The sequence below is a fragment of the Leucoraja erinacea genome, chromosome 16 (assembly GCF_028641065.1).
Source record: "Leucoraja erinacea ecotype New England chromosome 16, Leri_hhj_1, whole genome shotgun sequence".
Lineage (NCBI taxonomy): Eukaryota > Metazoa > Chordata > Chondrichthyes > Rajiformes > Rajidae > Leucoraja > Leucoraja erinaceus.
Genome location: NC_073392.1, coordinates 19,507,669 through 19,533,816, shown reverse-complemented (window position 1 = coordinate 19,533,816; position 26,148 = coordinate 19,507,669). Strand labels below are relative to the sequence as shown.

At 43.0% G+C, this 26,148-nt stretch overlaps 1 protein-coding gene across 1 annotated transcript in view; it reads right to left on the bottom strand.

Annotated features, from left to right (window-relative positions):
- Positions 1–765: 765 nt before the first annotated feature.
- Positions 766–26,148, bottom strand: part of LOC129704915 (uncharacterized) — a 61,016-nt gene continuing 35,633 nt past the window's right edge. The window contains exons 15-25 of the mRNA XM_055648325.1: positions 23,137–23,241; positions 20,628–20,706; positions 19,013–19,142; positions 17,018–17,078; positions 15,272–15,396; positions 12,313–12,375; positions 10,349–10,434; positions 9,253–9,345; positions 6,262–6,367; positions 4,681–4,788; positions 766–1,685 (exon numbers count right to left, since the gene is read on the bottom strand). Coding sequence (XP_055504300.1) covers positions 1,548–1,685; positions 4,681–4,788; positions 6,262–6,367; positions 9,253–9,345; positions 10,349–10,434; positions 12,313–12,375; positions 15,272–15,396; positions 17,018–17,078; positions 19,013–19,142; positions 20,628–20,706; positions 23,137–23,241 — 1,094 coding nt within the window. The 3' untranslated portion in view covers positions 766–1,547. The remainder of the gene's footprint in view (positions 1,686–4,680; positions 4,789–6,261; positions 6,368–9,252; positions 9,346–10,348; positions 10,435–12,312; positions 12,376–15,271; positions 15,397–17,017; positions 17,079–19,012; positions 19,143–20,627; positions 20,707–23,136; positions 23,242–26,148) is intronic.

Genomic DNA, 26,148 nt, shown 5'->3' with positions numbered 1-26,148 from the left:
TGACAAGTCTTAACCTAAGTCATCTAGTTATTCCATGCTACTATAGAAACAACTAGATCTTCAGATTGCTGTTGAGGCCGTGGATTGCTGGGCAATGTGGTAAGAGGAGATGATTCTATTCTCACCACAATCAGATTGTGAGTTGTTTTGCTTTCAGTTTGCTCTTTGAGACCTTGAGTCTTAATAAAACAATTTAACTTTGTAATTCATCATTGTATTTTGTGAAGCTGAGAAGATGTTACATGGACTATTGTTCTTATCTCATGCTGGTTGAGTTCACCATGCAATAAATACATGCTGCACATTCATTTCTACAATTAAGAAGATACAAGCAAGGAACGACACAAAGTGCTGAGTAACTCAGCAAGGCAGACAGCATCTCTGTAGAACATGTACAGGTGACATTTTGGGCGTGGGCCCTAAGATAGACTGGAGAGGGACCCGACCCAAAGTACTTCTTGCACTTTCGACATTCCATAAAACTAAGTGTGAACATTAATTAAATAGTTGGCTCGATGCATTTCTCACTTTACCAGACATCCATAACCTGCTGTCATAGGAAAATATATTCCATTCATCCTTGGCTGGGTATCATGGCCCTTCCCATGGATAAAGTAAGGATCTTCTTTCTTTTCTGCAGGAAGTTATGATATAGTGGTGCAGGATATAATTTCTAATCACTTGTTCCTGCAATACGATACATGCTTAACTTATTACAATCAGCATATCGCCAATGTACACAACAAACATAATTCAGAATGAAAAAAATATATTTTATTGATTAGTATCAAAAAAGGTACTTGCTCATTGAATAACTAAAAACAATAATGAAGAAAATTTATACAGAGATTGTACTATTAATCATAGAACTACATGCATTTAGAGTGAGGTTAAGGAATATTGAAAATAAAGCTAATAAGGCATACAATTGATTGGAAACAAAATTACAGAATAACCCACGTCAATAAAAATTAAAAGCTGTTTACATGGTTCAAAACAAGTTAGTTTGATTATTTGTCTTATTCCCATGACATATTTTAGCTGACGCCTAAACATATGCTTTTTGTCTGCCTCCATCAGTACATAGTTTATTATAAAGTCATGTGATAGGAGCTGAATTAGGCCATTCAGCCCATCAAGTCTGCTCCACAATTCAATCATGGCTAATCTACCTCTCCTTCCTAATCCCATTCTCCTGCCTTCTCCCCACAACACCTGACACCCCTACTAAGAATCAAGAATCTATCTATCTCTGCCATATTTTTTGTTTCAATTTCTACATATTCAATTGCTGAAATTACATGTGTGAAATAATGAAAGATTGCTAGAAAAGAGGAAAAATGTAATTCCTTAATAAAGGCCAATCTCTTTGCCAACCGTGCCTAGTGCCAGGGCTGGCCTTAGGAGGTGCGGGGCCCAATTGGGAGCAACGGTCCAATCGTCTTAAGGCCGGCCCTGCCTAGTACTTCCAACAACTTTCGCTTTTATTTCAAATCTAATTTCAATTGCAGTGTTTTTGCATCTGGAGGACTCTCAGATGAATGACTTCACATTATGGTGCATTTCTTGCCAGGATACTCTGGAGCATGCACTTTACTTTCGGTGCCAAACACAAAGTAGCTGTTCTCTTTGTTTTTCCACTGGAAATGCACTTTGGTGACTGGGATGAGCTCAACTGTATGGCGCTGCCAAGACAGGGAGGGAAAAAAGCAACATAGTTAGAGAGGGATGCGGTGCGCACAAAATGGCCACAATGGAGATTGATAGTTAATCAAGACAAAAAAGAGACTCGATCCATTTAAACAAATCAGCAAAATCACCAGGAGAAAGTGAATTCTCTGAATAATTCTCTGAACCGCCTCTGACACTGAACAATACGCCGATACAAATTAGTTATGAGGAAATCATTACATTAACTCTCAACGTTCTGGTGCTTCGATACAGGACTTAATACAGCAGTGAACCACTAAAAGGAATTGTATTTAGAATGGCAACTTTATAACACCAAGGTGTTCCAAAGTTCGTTACAGATCATATTATTACAACATGGCCCCTTTGTCCAACTGGTCCATGCCAAGAAAACCCCATTTGATATCCTTCGAAACATTCTCTGTCTGATACATGTCTGAATATAGCCAATTAAATGGGTTTGAAGTGTAATTAAGGACAAATGGCAGGCTATTTGCATGAGGTTTAACAATGATACACTATTCATGTTACCTTAATTGAGGGATCAGTATTAAGCCCAATACTTACTGCTGTTCTTAAAAATACTTGTAATTGGAAGAGCAGGTAAGGCCACAGTTGAATGTCTCAACTGAAGGACAGGACGGCACACCCAGAATGGCAATGTTCATTCAGTGTTATAGTGTCCACATTTTTCCAACCAAGGCTTTGGTGTGGAATTTAAACCCACAAATGCACCTGTAAAGCTGCAGCAAGTAAGACTTGATCCACCTACATTTCATGCTGCCTCGGGAGAGTGGACAACGTAATCAAAGACCTTTCCCATCAGGAACATTGCGCGTGTCGGAAGGAACTGCAGATGCTGGTTTACACCGGAGATATAGACACAAAACGCTGGAGTAACTCAGCGGGTCAGACAACATCTCTGGAGAAAAGGAAGAGGTGACGTTTCGGGTCGAGATCCTTCTTCAGACTGAGACCAATTCCTTTTCTCCAGAGATGCTGCCTGATCCGCTGTGTTATTCCAGCATTTTGTGTCTATCTGAGGAACATTGTGAGTTCTGTCTGAACCTGTCTGGCAATGCATCAGCTACACTCAAATAGAGCAGCAAAAGGAATTTCAAAATCAACATCGTTCAAGGAAAGAAATGGGAGTGCAGTAGGTGGTGCAGAGGTAAAAATAAAACGATTCTCTGCTCGCATGGGAAATATATCCCGCGAAGATCCTCGGGGAATTGTGTTTTGTTGAATAATGAAAACATCTAAAGTAAATGGATTACACAGACAACATTTGAGCCTTTGCCAATATTATAAGCTCCATATAACAAAATTGACTTGTGGAATTATTCCATAGCATGTCAGTGATCTAAGAGGAGCAACAAGGAGATAGGAAAATCAATAGAAGGAAATGAGTTCCATAATGAGATACTTCCCAATCACATTGAGAGCAGGCTTTTCAGAAATATGAGGAGATCCATGAGCTTGGTACTGATGGGAGGCAATGTTGAACCAAGCTATTAATCCAGATTCAAATTATACTTTGAGTAGGAGTCATTTAATCAACCTTTTTCTTGTGTGGGAAGAAACTGCAGATGCTGGTTTAAACCGAAGATAGACACAAAATGCTGGAGTAACTCAGCGGGAGAGACATCGCTGGAGAGAAGGACTGGGAAATATCACGCATTCCTTCTCACCAGAGATGCTGCCCGTCCCGCTGAGTTACTCCAGCATTTTGTGTCAACCTTTTTCTTGTGCTGATTTTGTGGACACTAAGGGCACAGTTACTTCAATTTTACCAACCCCCCTCCTTTACCCTACCCCCAATGGGTGGGAGAAAGGAGAAGGAGTGGGGACAGTTGGGGACTGATTAGCTTAATCCTATTTACAGGCACCAGTATAGTAATGAATCAGGTGAGCCTTATATTGAAGGAGGTGGTTTTAGAGGATGGGGAAGGGCAAACAGAATGCACAGAACTCTTGATCGGATGTCTTTGGCACTGCATTTTCAATGTAACCAGAGAGCGAGAACAGGAAGCATCAGTACAATGATGAATCAGGTGATGACCGGCAGCAGAGGCAGGTGGTTGGTCTGTGGACTGTGTTGATTAATTTAACTCAAGCTGTGGTATTCAGACCAGTAAATGTTCCACACCCCGAGAGCATACTTTGTTCATGGCCTGCCTCTCGGCTCAGCATTCAGCAATTGTACTTCAAAAGCTGCTGATGGCTCTGCTGTATGTTTACAAAAAATAATATTGCTTTGTAACCTGATCAAGGTTCATTGGGATTTTAATCAGAAGATGCAATGCATCAGTTCTTGGCAATGTAGATTAGAATTATGATATAGGACAAGAACTGCATTATTTCTACATAAATAGCAAAACATCTGTTGGTGGCCAGGCTGCCAATGATACCTTTATGTGTTTATGAAAACCCCCTGCCACGGCATTCATTCTAGCTTCATGTAGTGATGCCATTACTACATATGCATATTGGTTAAAATGTCATGGTTGGTCTACATATATTGATAGATGGCAAGGTGCAACCTATACCTTTAGAACCACCGACTGCACTGGCCACAGCCAAGTGCATGAGAGTGACATTGTTTGCTTGCTCTACCAAGACTGAAGCTGTGATGCCAAATATTTTTGACTTTAAACTTTAGAGATACAGCACAGAAACAAGCCTTTGGCCCATCGGGTCCACACTAAACAGCGATCACCCTATGCATTAACACCATCTTACACACTAGGGACAATTTACAATTTTACTGAAGCCAATTAACCTACAAACCTGTGGTCTTTGGAATGTGGGTGCAAACCGGAGCACCTGGAGAAAACCCACGCGGTCACAGGGAGAATATACAAACGCCGTACAGACAGCATCCGTAGTCAGAATTGAAACCGGGTATCTGGTGCTGAAAGGTGGCAACTCTACTTCTGCACCACGGCGTTGCCCCAGCACACTGGCTGGGTAATTCCGTTTCATTCTCACCTGTTGAATTATACGAGAGGTTTTTCCAAACTGAGTCCAATGCTCCTGGAGCCCCTGCTGGGAGACCTGGTTAATCCTGGGTTCTGGGAAGCCCACAATAGGGTACACCTAAGAAGGAGGAAATAACTGACACTGAGATGTGACATGAACCCCAGAATGTAAGCATTCAGTTGCATCTTCAGAAGCAAGTAAAATTGCTGAAGGAATGTGAAGGGTTCTACAAACTATGCAGATAATTACAGACGCTCATCGACTTACTACGCGTCGGAAATGGAAGTTCTACTCTGACGAGGGGGACCACGTGAGAGCTCCTAAGCAGAGACCACAGGGGAGCTCTGATGTGGGGCAGCACGGGGGGAGCTCTGATACAGAGACCATGAGGCTCTACCACACAGGTGCTCTGACACGGGGCAGCTCCGACACAGGGGGACCATGGTGGAGCTCCAATGCGGAGACCATGAAGGAGCTCTACCACAGGAGAGTTCTGACGCGGGGCACCACGGGGGGAGCTCTGATGCAGAGGGGACCATGGGGGGAGCTCCGATGCGGAGACCAGGGTGGAGCTCTGACATGGGGCACCATGAGGCTGCTCTGACGTGGGACACCATGGAGCAGCTCCGATGTTGGGGAGCATGAACGAGAACAGCTGACTGGTTTGTGGAAACAACCGCATGCATTGGCAGTAGCGCACTGGTACTGAGACAAACAACTCAAAAATAAAGCAGTGGGCTAAAAGAATTGCTTATGCAAGTCACCTATTACTTTAGTCGGGGAGTGCTTGTAAAGGTTTGATAACAAAATTTTTCAATGTAACATGTATAGGACGGAACTGCAGATACTTGTTTAAACCAAAGAAAGGCACAAAATGCTGGAGTGACTCAGCGGGACAGGCAGCATCTTTGGAGAGACGGAATGGGCCTGTCCCTCTAAGGTACTCCAGCAATTTGTGCCAATTGTCAATGTAACAAATTTATATCAATGGATAGATTATAAATGGGTCCATTCCAACGGAAAAAGTCCAGGACACAGTACGGTGTCTGACAGGGGTTGGCAGAAGGGGAAGAGACCCTTAGATTTATGGGTGAATTGTCTGTTTCCACACCAAAGTAGTCCTCCTGTTCTGAGGCTGGGGCCTGTAGACTGGCTGAGAAGCCACAAAGTGTCTGACGCACATCCTGCAGAAGGTCACTGGTTTAACTGCTTCAGCTCAAGCCAAGGCATGCGTTGGAGGGTTACCCTGTTATCCTGGATGGTAACATTATTTTTGTAAGCCTCAGTGGAGTAGTTACACTCTCCAGGTCACAGAAGTATTTAATTCCATGATCACTTAATCAAGAGCTGGGCCAGTATGATAAGCACAGGATTGGACCAGACTTGACCTAAATTGCCAACTACCTCAATTATGTCAGATGACTCCAATATCCACATCTTACCCAAAGCAAGCAGGGTATACTGACATGAACCAAGTCCTTCAGTGGTAAGTATACCAACAACGTTTTGTGGCTGTTAACCCTCAAAGGCAAAGGTAATGAAAATCAACCCTCTACCTTGTTCCTCAGTCTCGATACCCAATCTCTTTACCTGAAAACGTTGATCACTGAAGAGCTCTTTCCCAGTAACTTTATTAAGTTTCTGAATGGGAAAATCACACTGTTGATCAATAACCTGTTCAAATTTGTTGTTTTCCCTATTAATAAATGAGAAAGAAATGATAAACCATCAATAGTTTGTAGCACGTTTAAAGAGAAACAAAGAACTGCAGATACTGCTTAATCTACAAAAGGGCACAAAGTGCTGGAGTAACTCAGCAGGTCAGGCAGCATTCCTGGAGAACATGGATAGGTAACGTTTTGGGTCGAGATCCTTCTTAAGTCTGTTTCTAGGGGACATGCAGGACCCACGGCGCAGGTAATAGGTCAACAAAGATGAAGGAGCCCCCCATCCCCCCCCCCCCCCCCCCCTTGCCCCAAATTTCAGGCACATTGTGTAGAATAGATCTTGCCCCTTTTAAATTTCACTTAAAAATATCCACTCCACACCTCAGTAAATTTATTCACAGTATTATTCTAACTAAATAGCTGCCTATTTACAAATTGAAAGCAAAAGTCAATTTCTAACAAGGAATCGGATCCCATTGTGTTAAAAAAAAATTGCCTTGTATTTCTGTAGAATGGCTGCATTTTGGAAGTTAAGTCTTGCAATACAATCTTATAAATGTCTATTAAATCAAACTCAGTTTAAAGTGTCACACAAAGATAATGTGTCATGTTTTCACCTGAATGGCTGCTAATTTGTGGAATAACTTGACCAATCCCTAACCAAAGGGCGCAGAGAAGATTTACAAGGATGTGTAGGAAGGAACTGCAGATGCTGGTTTACACTGAAGATAGACGTAAAATGCTGGAATAACTCGGCATCATCTCTGGGTCTCGACCCGAAATGTTACCCACTCCTTCTCTCCAGATTTACAAGGTGTTGTCTTCTCTATCTTCTGCCCGACAGGAGCAGGGAGTAGGAGGAATGACCGGGGTGGGGAAGGTATTTGATTATGCTGGCTGTTTGTAATGTTGAAGTATAAAAGAGTCAATGGTGGGGAGTCTGGTCTGTGTGATGGACTGGCCCACATTCACCTCTCTGCAATTTCCTGGTCTTCGGCAGAGCTGCTCCCAAACTAAATAGTGATGCAATCCAACTGTAGGCTTTCTCTAGTCCAATTGTAGTTGTTTGTGAGAGTCTTTGGAGACATGGCACATTTTCTCAGTTTCCTGAAGAAGTCAAGGCGTTGGTGAGCCTTCTTGGCTGCCGCTTCAATGTGGATGGTCACGACAGATCATTGGTAATAGTTACACAAGGAACTTGAGAGCTTCCATTTCCACTTGATGTTGATTGGGGCATGTACTCCACAATGCTTCCTGATAACAGCACCTGTACCTTGCTGATATCGAGGGAGATGTTGTAGTCCTGACACCATGTTACTAAATTCTCTATCTTCTTCCAGTACTCTCATGTCCTTGTTCCAGGCCATTGTCCATGTTCCAGGCCACCACAGTGCCATCTGCAAACTTGTAGATGGTGTTAGAGCCGAATTTGGCCACACGTTCATGAATGTTCATGGAATAGTATAGTGGACTGGGAACACATCCTGGCAAGACACTGATATTGAGAATTAGTGGAGGAGATCTTGTCACCTATCCTCACTAACTGTGGTCAGAAAATTACACAAATCTCATTGTATATTCCCCTCATACCTAACAATCCCACCAGATTCTATGACTCGCGTACAGGAGGGGCAATTTACAATGGCCTATTAACCTACCAACACTCACATCCTTGGGATGATGGACAGAATTGAAGAATATGGAGGAAACCTATATGGTCACTGGGAGAATATGCAGACTCCACATACACATCAAGGTCAGGACTGAAGTTAGATGCTGGAGTTGTTAAGAAACAGCTCTACTAGTTGTGCCTGCAATCAGAATAAGCCCTGTCCCATTTATACTTCCCAAGAAGATATTATGATCCATGTGCATCCATCACAATTCTAAACGTCCAAGTACTTTCAAAACATTTAAGTAGTATCTGGATGAGCAGTTAAATTGTATTGTATTGTATTGTATTGTATTGTATTCAAATTTATTGTCATTGTCTCATTTGAGACAACGAAATGAATTTTCCTTACAGGCAGTATCATTAAAAAATCACAAAGAAATAATAAAAATAAATAATAAATAAATAATAAAACATATTAAAAATAAAATTGAAATTGAATTAAAATTTAAAAAAAAACACAAACACAGAAAGTCCACAACACAACATAACATATATGGCACCAAGGTGAGGAAGGCACCATAGTCCAGCCAGCCTCCCCTCCATGTTCATCCGTGGTCGGGGCCTTCAATGCCAAAGCATTGAAAGCTCAAGGAACAAGTGCTGTTAAGTGGGAGGGAGACACAAAATGTTAGAGTAACACAGTGGGTCAGGCAGCATCTCAGAAGAAAAGGAATAGGTGACGTTTCAGGTAGGAACCATTCTTCAGACTAAAAGGTGGGGGAGGGGGATGACTGGAGGCAAAAAGAGGCCAGAGCAAGGCAGGGTCAGCAACATATGACCTCTGGAAGGGCGGAGTCAATTATGGCTCATTGTTGGCTGGGGAAGATGTGCTAACGACTGGGATAACAAGGATGCTAACAATAGATCTAGTAGGACCTCTAGGGTGGGGGAGGGGTTGGAGAGGGGGGGGGCGGAGGGGTGGTAAATGGGATTAAGTTAGATGGCTATTTTATGGTTGGCATGGACAAAGTGGGGTCGAAGGGTCTGTTCCTGTATTGTATGTTTCCATGTGTTTTACTTGATCAGCTGTTTATCACATGGTAATTCCAAGGAAAACAACATAGGTTTTATGTAACATTACAAATACACACGCAGTTTCATTTACTTCTGGATAAAATCCTGTCAAACTTAATCGGGTAAAACTATTTAAACCTGAAGTGACATTTTGCAAATGTAGCCGACTATCCCCTTATCCAAATAATTCAGCCGACTTCACTTGTAGGTGAAAACAAAACTCACCATTTTACTGTCAACTGAATGTAGAAAAACAATTGACATTTGCCTTGACACACATTGCACTTCTGCTGCCCATATCCACTGCACGATTTACAACTGTGGGGAAACGGGAAAAGTGATATACAGTAGTCTGTAGAAAGGTTTAAAATGAGGGTGATTATGCCATCTAGTGGACAATATCTCTAAAAAAACATGCAACGATGAATTCGTATTTAATCCTTCATAAAAACATAAATCAAGTGAATAATTTCTGGTACAGTGTTATATCGCGTTATATCCAATTAGTATTATGGAAATGTGTTATAGCTGAATTACCTGCACTTTCCAACTTATGGCTCAGCGTCCCACACAGTTAATGTGCAGCACAATAAAACCTAATTCTTGGGGGACTCACAGACTGATTTCAATCAGGTCCTTGCACCAAGTTTGCGCTTAAGAGTGAAGTGCACGTGGTAGATGTTATTCTCTGGTTTAGAAATACTGCAGGCTATTACTTGCAGGGTCAAGGACATCCCCGCATTTGTAAAATGGGTGTATGAATGCACAGATAGGGTGATTAACGAGGTCCTCAAAACGTCTGAGCTGTTAGTGGCCAAACTGAAAACCAGATCATCTGGGCCTTCACCCGAGTACGTGCAAATTGTCACAAGACAAACGGAAGGTTAATTGTGTGGTCGATAGAACGGTGGCCAGTGGTAGCACTGGTACCTGTTCAGAGGAAGTTGAGAGCGATTTATTTGGGACAGCGGGGCCTGTATCCTGGTGAATCCAACAAGTGGAATGGTGGATGGAGCATTGAAACAACTGTGAGGAAGATGGGAGAATTCAAAAACATTTTTTAAAGTATTCAAGACTGTACGGCAGAGTAACAATTTAGGTGAATGGAATCTGAGTTGGTCCGGCAGGGACAGTGATAGGAAATCATCCCATGTTTCTGATGGTCCCAGGGGAAATCATCCCATGTTTCTGATTGTCCCAGGGTAAACAGCAGAGTTAGCAATCAAGAGCACAGTACATACATAAGTGAAGTATTCACAGCTACTTTGACTCCTTCATGAGGAGGTGGGTAATTCAGGCCTCAGTCACAAGCTCACCTTACCTTTCTATCCCATTACCCATACAATGATTGCATCTGCTGTCATCGCCAAACAGAGATCCTTTCCCATCACACATCCTGCATTTCACCTGTAGGTGGAAATTATTCAATGTCACCTCAACATATTTCACAAAATCACTGCCCTTTATGACAACTGTTGGTGGATGGCTTAGTGACTTAGCTTCAGTGCATCTCTTTCTCTTTTGTGAGGAGAATGTTAGCCCTTGCACTGAATTCAATGGAGTCAGTTGTGACCACGTGCCCTGGAAGAGATTGAGGTGGCCAGCCATCCATTCCTCGACCAGCCCAAGAATCTCAGCTTGTACTTGCCGCATGGCTTTGGCATCAAACATGAGCCAAAGCCAGATTAGCTGGGAATGTGGGTCACAAAGAAATATGCTGGGTTCACGTCCTAATTTCAATACTTAGAGGACCCTATTGAAATAGATACTTTTAATGAGCGGCTTTGATACCAACCCTGTTTTGAAATTGTTCCTGTTCCATTGGGTATGGCCTTTTTAGGGAGAATTGATGGGGTCAGGTTATTAAAAAAGGTTGTAACTGCTGGAGAACATGTCTGCTAAACACAGTGACAAAGAGTAGCTGTGAGCTCAAGGTTGGCACTGCTAAGGTGCTTGGTACATCCTAATCACCCTATGTAGATAAGGAAGCATGTTTTTCAGCAGTGTGCTCTGTGTGGAAGTGTTAGTTGAATATATTGTGTCTTTTGTTGTTAGTCATGTTCAGTCTTTAGTCTTTCAGCTGCAATTCCATAGTTTCTTTGTTTTGTTAGTTATGATATCATCAGTTTTTAGTTAAGGTCTGCAGATATTTGAATGCTTTGCTCTGATGCCATATAACCATGAATGAATGAATGAATGAATCTCTTTATTGTCATTGCAAATGGTACAACAAAATTTAAAAGTCAATCCCACGGTGCGATTCACAAGAGCAATTTTAAATATATAAGAAAAGGTAAAAATATATACATATAAAAGAAATAAAAAAATTACAGATAAATAACAATAGCAGCTGAGGTAGAACCATTCAGTTGAATGTGAGTGTTATTTCTTATTTTGCATTGTTAAGTTCACGTATGGCTATGGGGTAGCTGTCTCTGAGTCTGTTTGTGGGAGTTTTGAAAGACCCTGTACCGTCTGCCAGAGGGCAGCAGGTGGAACAGGTTGTGTCCAGGGTGGGAAACATAGAAACATAGAAAATAGGTGCAGGAGTAGGCCATTCGGCCCTTCGAGCCTGCACCGCCATTCAATATGATCATGGCTGATCATCCAACTTAGTATCCTGTACCTGCCTTCTCTCCATACCCCCTGATCCCTTTAGCCACAGGGCCACATCTAACTCCCTCTTAAATATAGCCAATGAACTGGCCTCAACTACCTTCTGCGGGAGAGAATTCCAGAGATTCACCACTCTCTGTGTGAAAAAGTTTTCCTCATCTCGGTCCTAAAAGATTTCCCCCTCATCCTTAAACTGTGACCCCTTGTTCTGGACTTCCCCAACATCGGGAACAATCTTCCTGCATCTAGTCTGTCCAACCCCTTAAGAATTTTGTAAGTTTCTATAAGATCCCCCCTCAATCTTCTAAATTCTAGGAAGGGTCCTTCAGGATGTTGGCTGCCCTGCCAAGGCAGCGAGAGCTGAAGATTGCACCCGAATCAAAGGTTTTAAACGCTACTACTGGAGTCGGCAAATCATTGAGAATTCAGTGATGCTCTAGAGATGTTGAACAGCCTGATCCAACCGTAGTGGCCAAAAATTTCTCATCGCACTTCTTCAAGATGCCTTTGAGATTTCTGGGGTTGGCAGGGATGAAATAGAAGCCTGCGTTTATCTACACAATGGTGACCACATTTCATAAGGTAATTCCTTGCCCGTGAAGGGCATCGACAGTCCCGGAGAAGTTACAAGGTTCTTTATAACTGAGAGAGTATTCTCTGTTAACTTACCCTCCCTGTTTGAAGGCATTTATCACAAGGGATTTTACCCATTGCCATACATCTGTGGCACCCCTGCAAATAGAGCAGATGGAACACATAAAGTCAGTACTGCCTCCCAGATCGCCACCTGGTCAGGATACTTTCAAATATTAATGCAATGCAATGGGATAACTGTATTCTTAAAATGTTTTAACCTTTGCCTTCAGCAACTGAAAGCATTTGTTATATGCATTGGTTTATTATTGTCACGTGTACCGAGATATAGTGAAAAACGTTGATAGGCACGTTATCCAGGCAAATCACACTATACACGAGTACAATCACATTATACACAAGTACACAGTTTGTGCAAAAAGAGAAAGAAAACAGAGGGTGGGATATAGTGCTAAAAGAGAAAGTGTTGTTAAAGAAAAGAGCCACAACAGGGTAGATTGGGAGATCGGGAATACATCCTTGGCTTGTGAAACATCTGGCCAATAATCTGATAACAGTGGGGAAGAAGGTGTCCTTGAATCTGGTAGTATGAGTTTTCAAACTGTGGTATCTACCCGACAGGAGAGGGGAGATGAGGGACTGACTGATGTGTGAATAGCCCTTCATTATGTTTGCCAATTTCTCATGGTCATGCGAAGGGTACGCACAAATGGGATCTTCATTCCTCATCATGTGGATATGGAGAAGCATTGTTACTGGTGCTCATGAAAGCCCTGCATGAGTCAGTACCAAGGAGTGAGGACTGGAGGTGGAGGAATAAAAGGAAAAGCTGGCTAGAAGTAATATAAAGCACTGAACAGAATCTCCAAATAAGGAATGTGTAGGAAGGAACTGCAGATGCTGGTTTAAACCGAAGATAGACACAAAATGCTGGAGTAACTCAGTGGGACAGGCAGCATCTCTGAAGCGAAGGAATGGGTGACGTTTCGGGTTGAGACCCTTCTTCAGACTTCTTCATACATATATGCACACACGCACACACACATATATATATATTATATATACTGTATATATATGAAGAAGAGTCTCAACCCGAAATGTCACTCAGAGATGGTACCTGTCCCGCTGAATGACTCCAGCATTTTGTGTCTATCTCCAAATAAGGGAGTGATTAACTACTTGACTTTACCCCCAGTCCAGGTGGGTGGGAGAATTGGGGGCATTGATGGACAAGTGAGAGAGAATGGATTGCAGGGAGATCATTTCAATGGGGGGTGAATAGAATCGCTTGGAGGCCTGGCATTGACTCAAAGGGCTGACTGGTCTTCTATGTTGTAACATAATATGTGAAATGAAAACTTTGGCAACAGTGATAAAGATTGGAATGCAATTTTAAAAACAGCACAATGGGCTTTTGATTCAGACTCTGGTCTTGGTTGTAACTATGATTATGTGGAAAATGAATTCAGTTGTTTTGCAAGCACAGATCTAAGCCAGCAATCTGTAATCATTCTAAAACGTCGGCCAGCTGACTCAAAATAAGCACAGTTAGACTGAGAGGGAAATGGAAAATTGTCCCACTGTTGCTGTAGAACTACACTGCTGGTGTCTTGTTGGAGCAGTATAAGGGGGTGATTTATTCTCTATGTAACAGCACTGGATATAATATGGAGAGCTTCATGCTCACCCAGGTCACCGGAAATATGAAATTATCTCTTCTCCATTATTAACACTTATCAGATCGAACGTAATCAAGGACCTTTTTCATCCCAGTTATTCTCTTCTCCCGTCTCCATTGGGAGAAGACACTAAAGCTTGAAAGCATGTCAACCTTGATTCAGGAACAGCTTCTATTCCCCCTGTTATTGGACTAGTTAAGGAACCTCCCATAAACTAGGGTGCAATCCCGATCTTCCAACCAACCCGATTGGAGACTTTGGTCTTCATCTCTATAACTATGACTTTTTAACTCTGCAACACTATATTTATTCTGCAATGTTTATTTTTCTCTTTACGCTACCTGTTGTGCTGGTGAATGGCTTGCTTGTTCTGGTGTATGGAATGATTTGATTCGACAGCATGCAAACAAAGCTTTTCACTAAATCTCGGGACATGTGACAATACTAAACCAATAACAATAAATGTGACCTTGAACACACTTCAAACCCTTTAAAATAAGGCCAGCCCCACCTCTAGGGGTTGCAGCTCCTAGCTGACTGTAACAATCACTATGCCAACCTGGTAACTGTTCTGATCAATTTGCGTGTGGTCTCACTCTGACAATGGAGGAGGTCCAGGACAGAAAGCTCGGCATGGGAATGGGAAGGGAATTTAAAATGCTTGGCAACCAAACGCAAATTGGAGGAACAGCACCTCGTATTTTGCTTGGACAGCTTACAATCCAGTGGTATGAATATTGATTTCTCTCACTTCAAGTAACCCATGCATCCCCTCTCTCTCTGTCCCTCTCCCACCCGTCCTGTTGCATTTCACTGTCTGTATAACTTGTTATCCCCTGGCACACAGGCAACAATGGACCATTCTGGGCTCCACCTTTTCTTGATCATTGTTACTTTCTGCATATATTTTGTTCATTTCTTCTATATCACTGTCTATATTTCTCATTTCCCTTTCCCCTGACTCTGAGTCTGAAGAAAGGTCTCAACCCAAAACGTCACCTATTCCTTTTTTTCCAGAGTTGCTGTCAGACCCGTTGAGTTACTCCCAGCTTTTTGTGTCTACCTTCATTTGAAACCAGCCTCTGCAATTCCTTCCTACACATTTTGTGAATGTCCCCCGGCAGTTCATTCCATATACCTACCACCCTTAGTGTAAAAAGTTGCCCCTCAGGTTCCTATTAAATCTTTCCCCCCTCACCTTAAACCTATGTCCACTGTTTTGATTCCTCTACTCTGCATAAAAGACTGTGCATTTGTCCTGGGTATTCCTCAATGATCGTATACACCTCATTAAGATCATCCTAATTCTCCTGTCTGCCATTAGTTGGCTCTGACCTTGGGTCTGGTCGCCATACCTTGACAGATGCAGTATTAGGCACCTGGACCCTTTTCTTATTTTTCTCAAACATTTCCGGAACATCTACTGGCACTTCCCAAGGTGGGGGAGGGGCACCAAAGCCAGAGCTCTCGATCGTCTGACCTGAGGGGAAAGGCAGAATGAGAAAAATCTGTTAAATTTATATTCCACTGATAATTAATGAAAATCTGTTCTCATGAAGAGTCTTTGACCTGAAACATTGACCTGGTTTCTCTTCCCGCAGATTCGGCCTGACCTGTTCTGTGTTTCCAGCATTTTCTGTATATAAAGAGCTGTTGCCTATTGTCTTCATATTCCGTTGCTTCCGTTTCGGGTTCATGAGACCGGCTCACTGCTGTCAACTCCCTGTACTAAACCTAGCTTTCTTTTGAAGTGGTAAATTGTAGCCAATTTACTGTTATTTTATACATAAGAATTACAGAAACACAATCATGGCATGTGGATGCTGCAAGTTCTCTAACGGACATTAGATTCCAGGAATCTAATTTATTTGTTATATAACTTTTGGTGTCTGTGCATCGCTGGCATTTGGTGACATTACCGGTCGAGACCCTTCTTCGAAGAAGGGTCTCAACCCAAAATGTCACCCATTCCTTCTACCTGTCCCGCTGTGTTACTCCAGCATTTTGTGTCTATCTTCCATTTAAACCAGCATCTAACCTCGTTAGACCTCATTTAGACTACGCAGTTGCAGCATGGGACTCGTACAAAAATAAAAACATTTCTTCCATCGAATGTGTCCAATGACAGGCAGCTCGATTTGTTACTAACACCTATGAGAGAGAAGCGAGTGTCACCAAACTTCTGAATTCGCTGGGGTGGAACCCTCTCCAAGACAGACATGAAGCTCACCGTTTGACCTGTTTTTACAAAATGTTAAATGGTCAGCTCGACATAGACTACAAGACCTACACCAAACCCAAACCAATTAGGAGCAGACGAGGGCATTCGATCCAATTTGTGATCCCAGCTACAAAGGCAGATGTATACAGCAATTCGTTCTTCCCCCGCACAATTAAAGCATGGAATAATCTCCACCCAACTATAGTTAACCAACCAGATGCAATTGAATTTAAAGTAGCTCTTTCTTCCCAATAACCCTTTCTGGCTTAAGCCCTCCCTTCACCACCTCCAGTTTAAATTCCATTTGGAATATTTCGGAGGACCAAGAAACCAAGAACCAAGAATCTGCAGTTCTTCCAACACGTGAATACACTTGAGCATGTTATGATGAGAACTCAACAGTATGCTCACCGCCACTTGAATATGCAGCATTAAGTAAGTAAATCTGAGGTATGCATAAGTTTCCCTCTCAAGTCTTTTTCGACTTTGGATGCTCACCGTTACTTTATTCAGACGTCCATCATTTATGATATTGAAGCTCTTTCAGGAAAACAGTTCACTGGCATGTTGATAATCAACAACACGAGGCGACATGACCAGAGCGGACTCCTCCATCAACTTTCCGCTCTTGACACAGGTGCTTGATCGAACACAACACTCCAATTACATGAACCAATTCCGAAAATGCTGAAGATTCTGTCCAAGATTGAGATCCTCATTGAGTAAACGTTAAAGTACCCAAGTGGTAACTTAATATAAGGCTGAATTGGATTCCAGCTACATTTACAAAAGTTCTGGATTGTGTTGTTGTGGATGGAGTTCACTGTTGCTGCAAATATCCAGTTTAAGTAGAGATTAGAATTGAATGTGACAAACTCACCATAATAAGGTTCACTTTTCCATTCAGGCGACCGGGACTCGGTGAAGCTCTGAAGGCGATACTGGAATATAAAGTTAAATGAAGCATCAAATCCTTTCTCTGCATTTATAATCTTTGTTACATCAGAGAGTGCTGTGTGTCGAGAGTCAAGAAATATGGCAAGTTAGTGCTTTTAATATTTTGTTCTGGGATTGTAGAGGGCCTCACCTACAATCTCGATAAAAAAGCCTGGAACAAAATAGAGAATGCTGGAAATATTCAGTAGTTCAGGCAGCACTGATGGTGAAAGAAACGCCGTAATGGCCTACAAAGAAAATTGACTGACCTGTAGTGATAACAGTGTTTTGCTCCAGATACTTCCTTACTTGCTGTCTATTCCAACACTTTCTGTGATACAGTATATTCCTTTTTCATATTCTGCAGTAGTTTGCTTTTTAACATCCCCCCAACCCCCCAAAGAAAGCGAGGTTGGTAAATTCAATAGTAACTCGGCTCTGAGTCATAAAGGGACACAGCAACAGCACTGAAACAGGCCCTTCAGTGACTGAGTCCGCACTGTCCAACAACGACCCATTTATACTAATCCCATTTGTTATTTTCCCCACATTATCATCAACTCCCCCACCCCCCTCCACATGATTTGCTCGGCTTTGTCCCATCCCCTCCTCTTTTCCAACTATTCCAATTATCACCCCCCGCTACAATTAGTCTGGACATGGGTCCTGACTCAAAACGTCATCTAACCATATCTTACAGAGATGCTGCCTGACCCGATGCTTCAGCATTTCCCCCAGCACTTTGTTTTGTTTTTGTAAACCAGCATCTGCAGTTCCTTGCGTCTTTAGGATGTGCAGGGCAACTTGATCATCCAGTAAAAACCCATGTGATGGAATGTGGAAACTCCACACAGACAGCACCAGAGATTAGGATTGAACTCAGATTAGTTTAGGAAATGGAAACAAGTCATTTTGAACCACACTGACCACAGGTTACCCACTCACACTAATTATATGTTACCCCACTTTTGCATTCTCTACCTACACACGAGGGGCAATTTACAGAGGTGAATTAATTTACAAACCCGCAGATCTTTGCGATGTGGGAAGGAACCGGTGCACCTGGAGGAAACCCATGTGGTCCCAGGGAGATGGTGCAAACTCAGCACAGACGTGCAGCACCCGAGGTGAGGATCAAACCCCAGTGTCTGGCGCTGTGAGGCAGTGGCTCTACCATCCGCACTATCCTGCCACCTATCAAAGTTTGAGTTAATAACCATTTAGGCAAAGACAAAGCTGAACAATGAGGTCTCAGACGCTTTCAGAATTTTCTTTCTTCTACCATCTATTATTTTACTTCATTCAGCACAAAAAATCCACCTCCTGCTAAAACTCTCCTTCAAATTGGTACACTCGCCATGAAGTAAAGGCAGTTGGTGCAATGACTCCATCGCCTAGTCACGTCTACCTAGACTGGGCAACATCTTCCTTCAATGGTATTTGATTTCAAGGGTTTCATTTCCCATAAGCAATGACTGTAAGCTCTGCAATAGTTTAGTTTAGTTTAGAGATACAATGCAGAAACAGGTCCTTCGGCCCACCGAGTCTGTGCCGACCAGCGAAACCCGCACACTATCCTACACACCTGTATGTCGTTGGAGTGTGAGAGGAAACCGGAGCACCTGGGGAAAACCCACGCGGTCACAGGGAGAACGTACAAACACCTTACAGACTGCACCCGTAGTCAGGATCAAACCCGGGTCTCTGGCACTGTAAGGCAGCAGCTCTACCGCTGCGCCACCGTGCTGCCCTGGTTCAAGAAGATCGCTCACGACTATCTTTTTCATGTGCTATGAGTGATGGACAATAAATACTAACCTTTCAGGAGATGCCTGCACCCATCTCTCCCACAAAGCTAAAGGAAAAAAGACGCTAAGTGGAACAAACAAACAAAAAGCCGAGAGAAATCTCAAACCCACATAAGGAGATGAGCACATACCCGATACATGTTGTAGGGTATTAGCTCCTTGAAGACCATTTCCTCAGCAGGACGTTTGCTGTAGGTGACATGTTCGGCTGCGTACTTGATCAATGCTCGTCTCGCTGCATCCTCACTGATGGAAGGGATGCTGGGAGAGGGGAAACAAACAGCACTATCCTTTATTTCTTTCATTTGCCGATGTCTTAGTGACCCATGCAAATAATCATTGACCAAATGGGAACATACGGACACCATGCAATAGAGTGGGGTTTAAAATAGAGTGGAGTTTAATGGGAAGATTTAAAAAAAAAAGTCGAATGAAGCATTTCTGTTACACTCCTGTACAAAGGAACATAGGAGCATCCTCACAACATATTTGATTTTTAAACCCCTTACAAATAGTATGATAATAGTAGAAGTAAAACTGAAACAGTTCTTGTGAGGAAGGCGCACCATTGAAAGTGAAAATAGGAAAGAAAGGCAGGTCTGGATTTTCCCTTTTGATAAAAACCACAGCCAATAGTTTGTTCTAAGGGCTTTCATGCAGTTCAATGTAAGATCAGCTGATGCCCATATCTTGATGGTCACACAAAACGTTTGGTAGATCTTCAGCATGAAATGTGGCAGGTCACTGTCCAATCTGTATATAATGTCGTGGAAGGCACTATTGGTGGTACTGTCTAGCGACACTTATTCACTATGGTCCTGCTCACTGAAGCCTAGTTTGAATCTCATCAGGGAACTCCATAGCATACCGCTCGAGAACCTTGGACCCAGTAACCATACAAAATTATTGCTCGTGACATCTTTCTAGCATTTAAGTGGGTGCAGCACGATGGAGCCCTGGTGAAACTGAAGTCAATGAGCGTCATAGGGAAACACTCCAGTAGTCAGAGTGTGTACAAAGAAAAATGTTTGTGCTTGTGGAGGTCAAACATCACAGCCCAGGTCATCACTGCAGTGGCTTCTCAGTGTGCCAGGCCCAACCATCTTTAGCTGGTTCATTAATGATCTCTTTATCACAAGGTCAGATGTAGGGACCACGGGAGTATCTTCAACAGAAGGTTCACCAGCAACTTCTCAAGAGTAATTAACAGCAGCCAAAAGATGCTGGCCTTGCCCCTTGACGTGGTTGAAGTGAATCAATGAGATTCTCAATGAATTCTCAATCATCCTTCTCAATGAAAGGTGGCCTGTTGTGGAAGGATATACTAATGAAAGCGAGAGGGGAAGGCTTGGGTAGGACATACCTATGTAACCCATTTAGGTTTAGTCTGCAAATTCTATGTGAGCTACCTCTAAAGCACAAACACACTCTGATTGACCTGAACTGCTGAGGATGATCTTCCGCTGGCTCAGTGACCGCCAGGGTGCCTTGGACCAACCAGTTTCCAGTGTAGTGGTGCTTCAATGCAGACCAGTGCAACTTTGGGCTTCTCCCAGATAAAGTGACAGGTGCACTCCTAGGATGGTTTTGACAAGGTCCTCTACCCAGCACATTGGTGAACTGTCATATGTGCTGCAATGAGGAAACTTTGCCCCATCAGCTGTTTCCATCTGCATACCTGCTGCCTGACTTGCTACGTATTGCAAGCATTGTCTGCCTTTAGTTACATAGATGTACAGATCTCACCTCCATTGCTGGTTAGGCTGTGGTTGGCTACCCTCTGCGTTGTATGGTGGTTGAACCGGGGGAGGTAGATATCTTTCCTCTGAGAAAAAGAGGAACATTTCCACTTTTAAATTATATCACCACTTGCTAACTTTACAATCAGTGAACATGCAGGCAATGTTAAAGTAAAACTACTCTGAGAAGCCCTGATGAATCATTTCAGAACTTTGTTTGCAATGAAACGAGATTCCTGTTCACATTGATTCATAGATTTACCCTTCACTGTCAAAAACACATAATATGGACCAGAGGAAATGGCTCATCCAAAGCTTTCTCAAAGAAAAGCCTTTCTCAGAGAAGACCAACGACAGTTTAAAAAAATCAAGCTTCTGGAGTAACTCAGCAGGTTGGGCAGCATTTGTAAAAGGAAGAGACAGATGATGATTTGGATCGGAACCCTACCTCAGACCCTCCTTCTTCTTTTTTACTAATGGTGATGTCCTTTGGACTTCTCTTTAAAAGAAGTGAGAATTTGTTTCTGTTTTGTTTAGAGCAGTGTACAATGTTTCATTTTTATGCTGGGCAAGGATCGATTGCAATGATGTTGCAAGATGTTAATTAATTGCTAGGCAACAATTTAATGGAGCGAGATCTCTGGATAGGGAAGGGAAGGTTTAGAGGGATATGGGTCAAATGCGGGTAGATGGGATGAGCACAGATGTAGATCTTGGTTAGCATGGACAAGTTGGGCTGAAGGGCCCGTTTCTCTGCTATACTACGACAATTAATCAGGTGTTGACTTTATAAATCACATCCCAGGACTCTCTCATCTCATAATCAGGAAAGTCATTTGACTAATGTGTTGCAGGTCTTGCATGAAGTATCTAATAGAGTGGAAAAGGGGCACTTAAGGGGTTGGACAGGCTAGATGCAGGAAGATTGTTCCCGATGTTGGGGAAGTCCAGGACAAGGGGTCACAGCTTAAGGATAAGGGGGAAATCCTTTAAAACCGAGATGAGAAGAACTTTTTTCACACAGAGAGTGGTGAATCTCTGGAACTCTCTGCCACAGAGGGTAGTTGAGGCCAGTTCATTGGCTATATTTAAGAGGGAGTTAGATGTGGCCCTTGTGGCTAAGGGGATCAGGGGGTATGGGGAGAAGGCAGGTACGGGATACTGAGTTGGATGATCAGCCATGATCATATTGAATGGGGGTGCAGGCTCGAAGGGCCGAATGGCCTACTCCTGCACCTATTTTCTATGTTTCTATTTTTCTATGTGCTAAAGTGGGGGTTGGTTGGCCAATGGTTGTTCAAAGGCCAGAGATGAAAAGTGTGAGAAAGGATAGAAGTTGTGATAAATATGAAGTCAGAGGAAGGAATATAGGTGGAAAGACATTAGACAATACGTGCAGGAGTAGGTCATTCGGCCCTTCAAGTCAGCACCGCCATTCAATGTGATCATGGCTGATCATCCCCAATCAGTACCCCGTTCCTGCCTTCTCCCCATATCCCCTGACTCTGCTATATTTAAGAGCCCTATCTAACTCCCTCTTGAAAGTATCCAGAAAACCGGCCTCCACCGCCCTCTGAGGCAGAGAATTCCATGGACTCACACAGAGACATAGGGGAAGGAGAAAGGGAAAAATGAGAGCACATACGGGCAGGGCACAGGGAAGAGAGGGTGAGGGGCAAGGAGGGTCTTTGTTGTTAGTTACCTAAAATTGGAGAATTCAATGTTCGTACCCTTAGGTTGTAAGCTGCCTGTGGAATATGAGGTGATTTTCCTTCAGTTTGTGTTTGACCTCATTCTGCCTATGGAGGAGGCCCAGGTCAGAAAAGTCAGTAAGAGAATGGGAAGGGGAGTTAAAATAGGTAGCAACCGGGAGATCCAGCAGGCCTTGACAGACCGTGCGCACGAGTTTGGTAAATGGTGACCTAGTCTACATCTGGTCTCGCCGATGGAAAGGAGGTCACATCATGAGCACCAAATGTAGTGGATGAGGTTTGAGAAGAAGGACTGTCTCACCTGGAAGGACCGCTGGATCCCTGGGTGTATAACGACAAGTGTTACATCTCCAGCAGTTGCAAGGAAAAGTTTACCATTTCTCTGGAGATTCTGTCTGATCCACTGAGTCACACCAGCACTTTGTGTCCTTTTGTAAACTACGATCTGAAGTTTGTTGTGCCTACTCTTCCCTTTAACACCCTCTATTTTGTTTCCCCAGATTCCCTCTAAACTTACCAGCAGCTAATGTCTTGTGCTCCCTCTAAACTTTCCAGCCTAACTGGAAAAAATATTATAGCATCATGTTACATCTTTAAACAAAAAGTGAATGAGTAGTGTGTTGGTGTATGAATAACACTCAATAATCTAGCAACTCTGCCAGTCTGACACCGAAGTCTCGAGTGTGCCAGATGAGTTGTCAGTACAGAGAAACCATGTGGATGTGAATTGATACAATACTCCAGGCTTACATTACAGCACATAACTGATCTCCATTCATGCTTCACCAGCTGCTGCTCACTTACCTCCACCTGCGTCTATAGATTCGTAGCCAGCCAGTTTATCCAGCATGTTTGCCGGCGGTACAGTTTGACCCGCAGAAACCATTGGAAGATCTCCAGATGCTCCATCTGTGAAGAGTAGATCAACTTTATCTTAAAGTCATTGAAGTTGTACGTTCCAAATCATGCTTGATATGGCGTGTGATGAGGCAGCCAATTTAAACAGAGCATCTTACCCTCGGGAACCTGTTCAAAATGCAATATAACAAGGGATGGAGATAAACTTTGATCCTGCTGGTGGACAACCAATCACACTACCCTCCCTTCACTCAGCCACTGCCATTTAAAGTATTGGGACAGCTCCAAGGGAACTAATTAATGGTGCCTAAGAAATACATAAAATGCTGGAGTAACTCAGCGGGTCAGGCAGCATCTCTGGAGAAAAGGAATAGGTGACATTTTGGATGACTGAGTCAGTCTGAAGAAGGGTCTCAAACCAAAATGCCACCTATTCCTTTTCTCCAGACTGAAGAAGGGGCTCTATTCGTTTTCTCCAACGATGCTGCCTGACTCGCTGAGTTACTCCAGTATTTTGTGTCTATTTTCGATGTAAACCAGCATCTTCAGTTCCTTCCTGCATAATTACCAGTGTCTATTGTTCAAGACTCTGAATTCGTACTGAATTCGTACTGGTGCCATCCAATCTGATGCCATCTCCATTTGGAAAGAGGAGCTAATGCTCACACTAATCCTCTGTGAAGGTGTCCAAAGCATTCCTCCATCTGTATCTGCAGGTATGAGGGATCTCATGGGAGGATTCAGCACCAATACATACAGTGATTGTGACGAAGATGACAGAGGAACATTTACCACAAACTCTGTACTGGACTGATAATCAAGGGTCAATCAATCAAATAAAACCCTGCACGCACTGGGAATCTGAACTAAAAACAGAAAATACTGGAAACCTTAGCAGGTCAGGCAGCATCAATGGAATGACGAGCAGTTAATATTTCACGGCTGAGATTCTTCACCTGTGAAGAAACTTAACGTCTGAGAACTCTGACCTCCACAGATATTGTCTGATCTGCTGAGTGTGGCAAACATTTTCTAGTTTTATTCATGATGATCTAGGAGATAAAAATTTAGATTGCAATGTAACAAATCCTTTAATTAATTAATCTGCAATAGATAGAAATATTAGTAATGATTACCATAAAGGTACTAGTTTATGTCAAAAACAAACCTGTTCTTTGGAGATTGGATATAACCATAGCCCATGCATTCAAAAAGCAGCATCATTGCAGAAGCAGTGGAAGAACGACTACCTAACATCTAAGTAAAAGGGAATTGATGAATAGAGTTGAGAGTCTATACTTGAGAGGCCTGGATGGAGAACCCTGAGTCTACAGTTTAAATCATACCATAGCAGCTGTAGAATTTAACCCTTAATTTAAAAAAAATTAGCAACAATGAGCACAAAACGACCGCAATTGTTCCCTGGTAATTAGTATTTATTATCACAGTAAAAGAAAATGGGAGTGGACGACATCCTGGCTGTAGCATTGAAGGCGTGGGAGTAGTCTCACCACTACGTAGCTTATTCCTGTACAGATACAGCACTGGCATTCCATGCGACAATGTGGAGAATATTGCAGGCATGTCCTGTTTACAACAAGCAGGAACAACCCAAGGTTACACAAAAAAAAAAGCTGGAGAAACTCAGCGGGTGCAGCAGCATCTATGGAGCGAAGGAAATAGGCAACGTTTCGGGCCGAAACCCTTCTTCAGACTGATCGGGGGCGGGGGTGGGTGGGGACAAGAAAGGGAAAAGGAGGAGTAGCCAGAAGGCTGGGGGATGGGAGGAGACAGCAGGGGGGCTGAGGAAGGGGAGGAGACAGCAAGGACTAACAAAATTGGGAGAATTCGATGTTCATGCCCCCGGGGTGCAGACTCCCCAAACGGAATATGAGGTGCTGTTCCTCCAATTTCCGGTGCTGCTCGCTGTGGCCATGGAGGAGACCCAGGACAGAGAGGTCGGCGACGGAGTGGCAGGGAGTTGAAGTGCTGAGCCACCGGGAGGTCAGCTTGGTTATTGCGGACCGAGCGGAGGTGTTCGGCGAAACGATCGCCCAACCTCCGCTTGGTCTCACCGATATAGATCTGCTGACATCTAGAGCAGCGGACGCAATAGATGAGGTTGGAAGAGATGCAGGTAAACCTCTGTCGCACCAGGAACAACCAATCTGGCTAATTACACATCGGCCTACTCTCAATGATCAGCACAGTGAGAGAAGATGCATCAAGTCTCACTTCCTCCCCATAATCACTCAGCTCCACACCTCATCACAATCATGGATAAAACAGTTGACAGAGGGAAGGTGAGAGTCACAGCTCTTAAAATCAATCAGCATTTGGACAGCAGGACCGGTAGTAAATCTAAAGTTGATGGGCAGCGAGAGGAAAAGACTCTAGTAAAGGAAACAAAGCCTGCATAAAGACTTTCAGTGCTTCTTACAAACAATTCAAACGATTAAAGTTTTTAATTTATTTAAAAAAATGATTGATGAAAATCGTCCCCTTAAACTTGCACTGGTATTTTTCCCCATGATCAATATAATCTCTTTCCATCATCTATAGAGTTCGTAAAGCAAGTCCGAACTTGATTAGTTCTGACATTTCACATGGAAAACAATGATAAATCGTTACTTTGCAAGTGGGAAGTTTACCAGTCCCACAACAGGAACTATAACCACCAAACAATAGTAGAATATTGTAGTAATTCAGAACTAGCCATTAAAAGGGAAAGGGAAAAGATTTAAAGCATTGTGCCTCAAAAATGACTAAATTAAAACGGAAAATTTAGAACGAATACATTGGTAAGCTCAGATCTGTTACTGCTCTTGGTCCTCTGGTCGGAATTCTCACAGGTACACACTACCTGTTACTTTATTAAGCATGTCCACTCAGTCCAGGCTAACTGTGAGAGTGGATCAGGGTGGGTGGGCAGCTGCTCAGTGGTAAGATGTGCGGGCT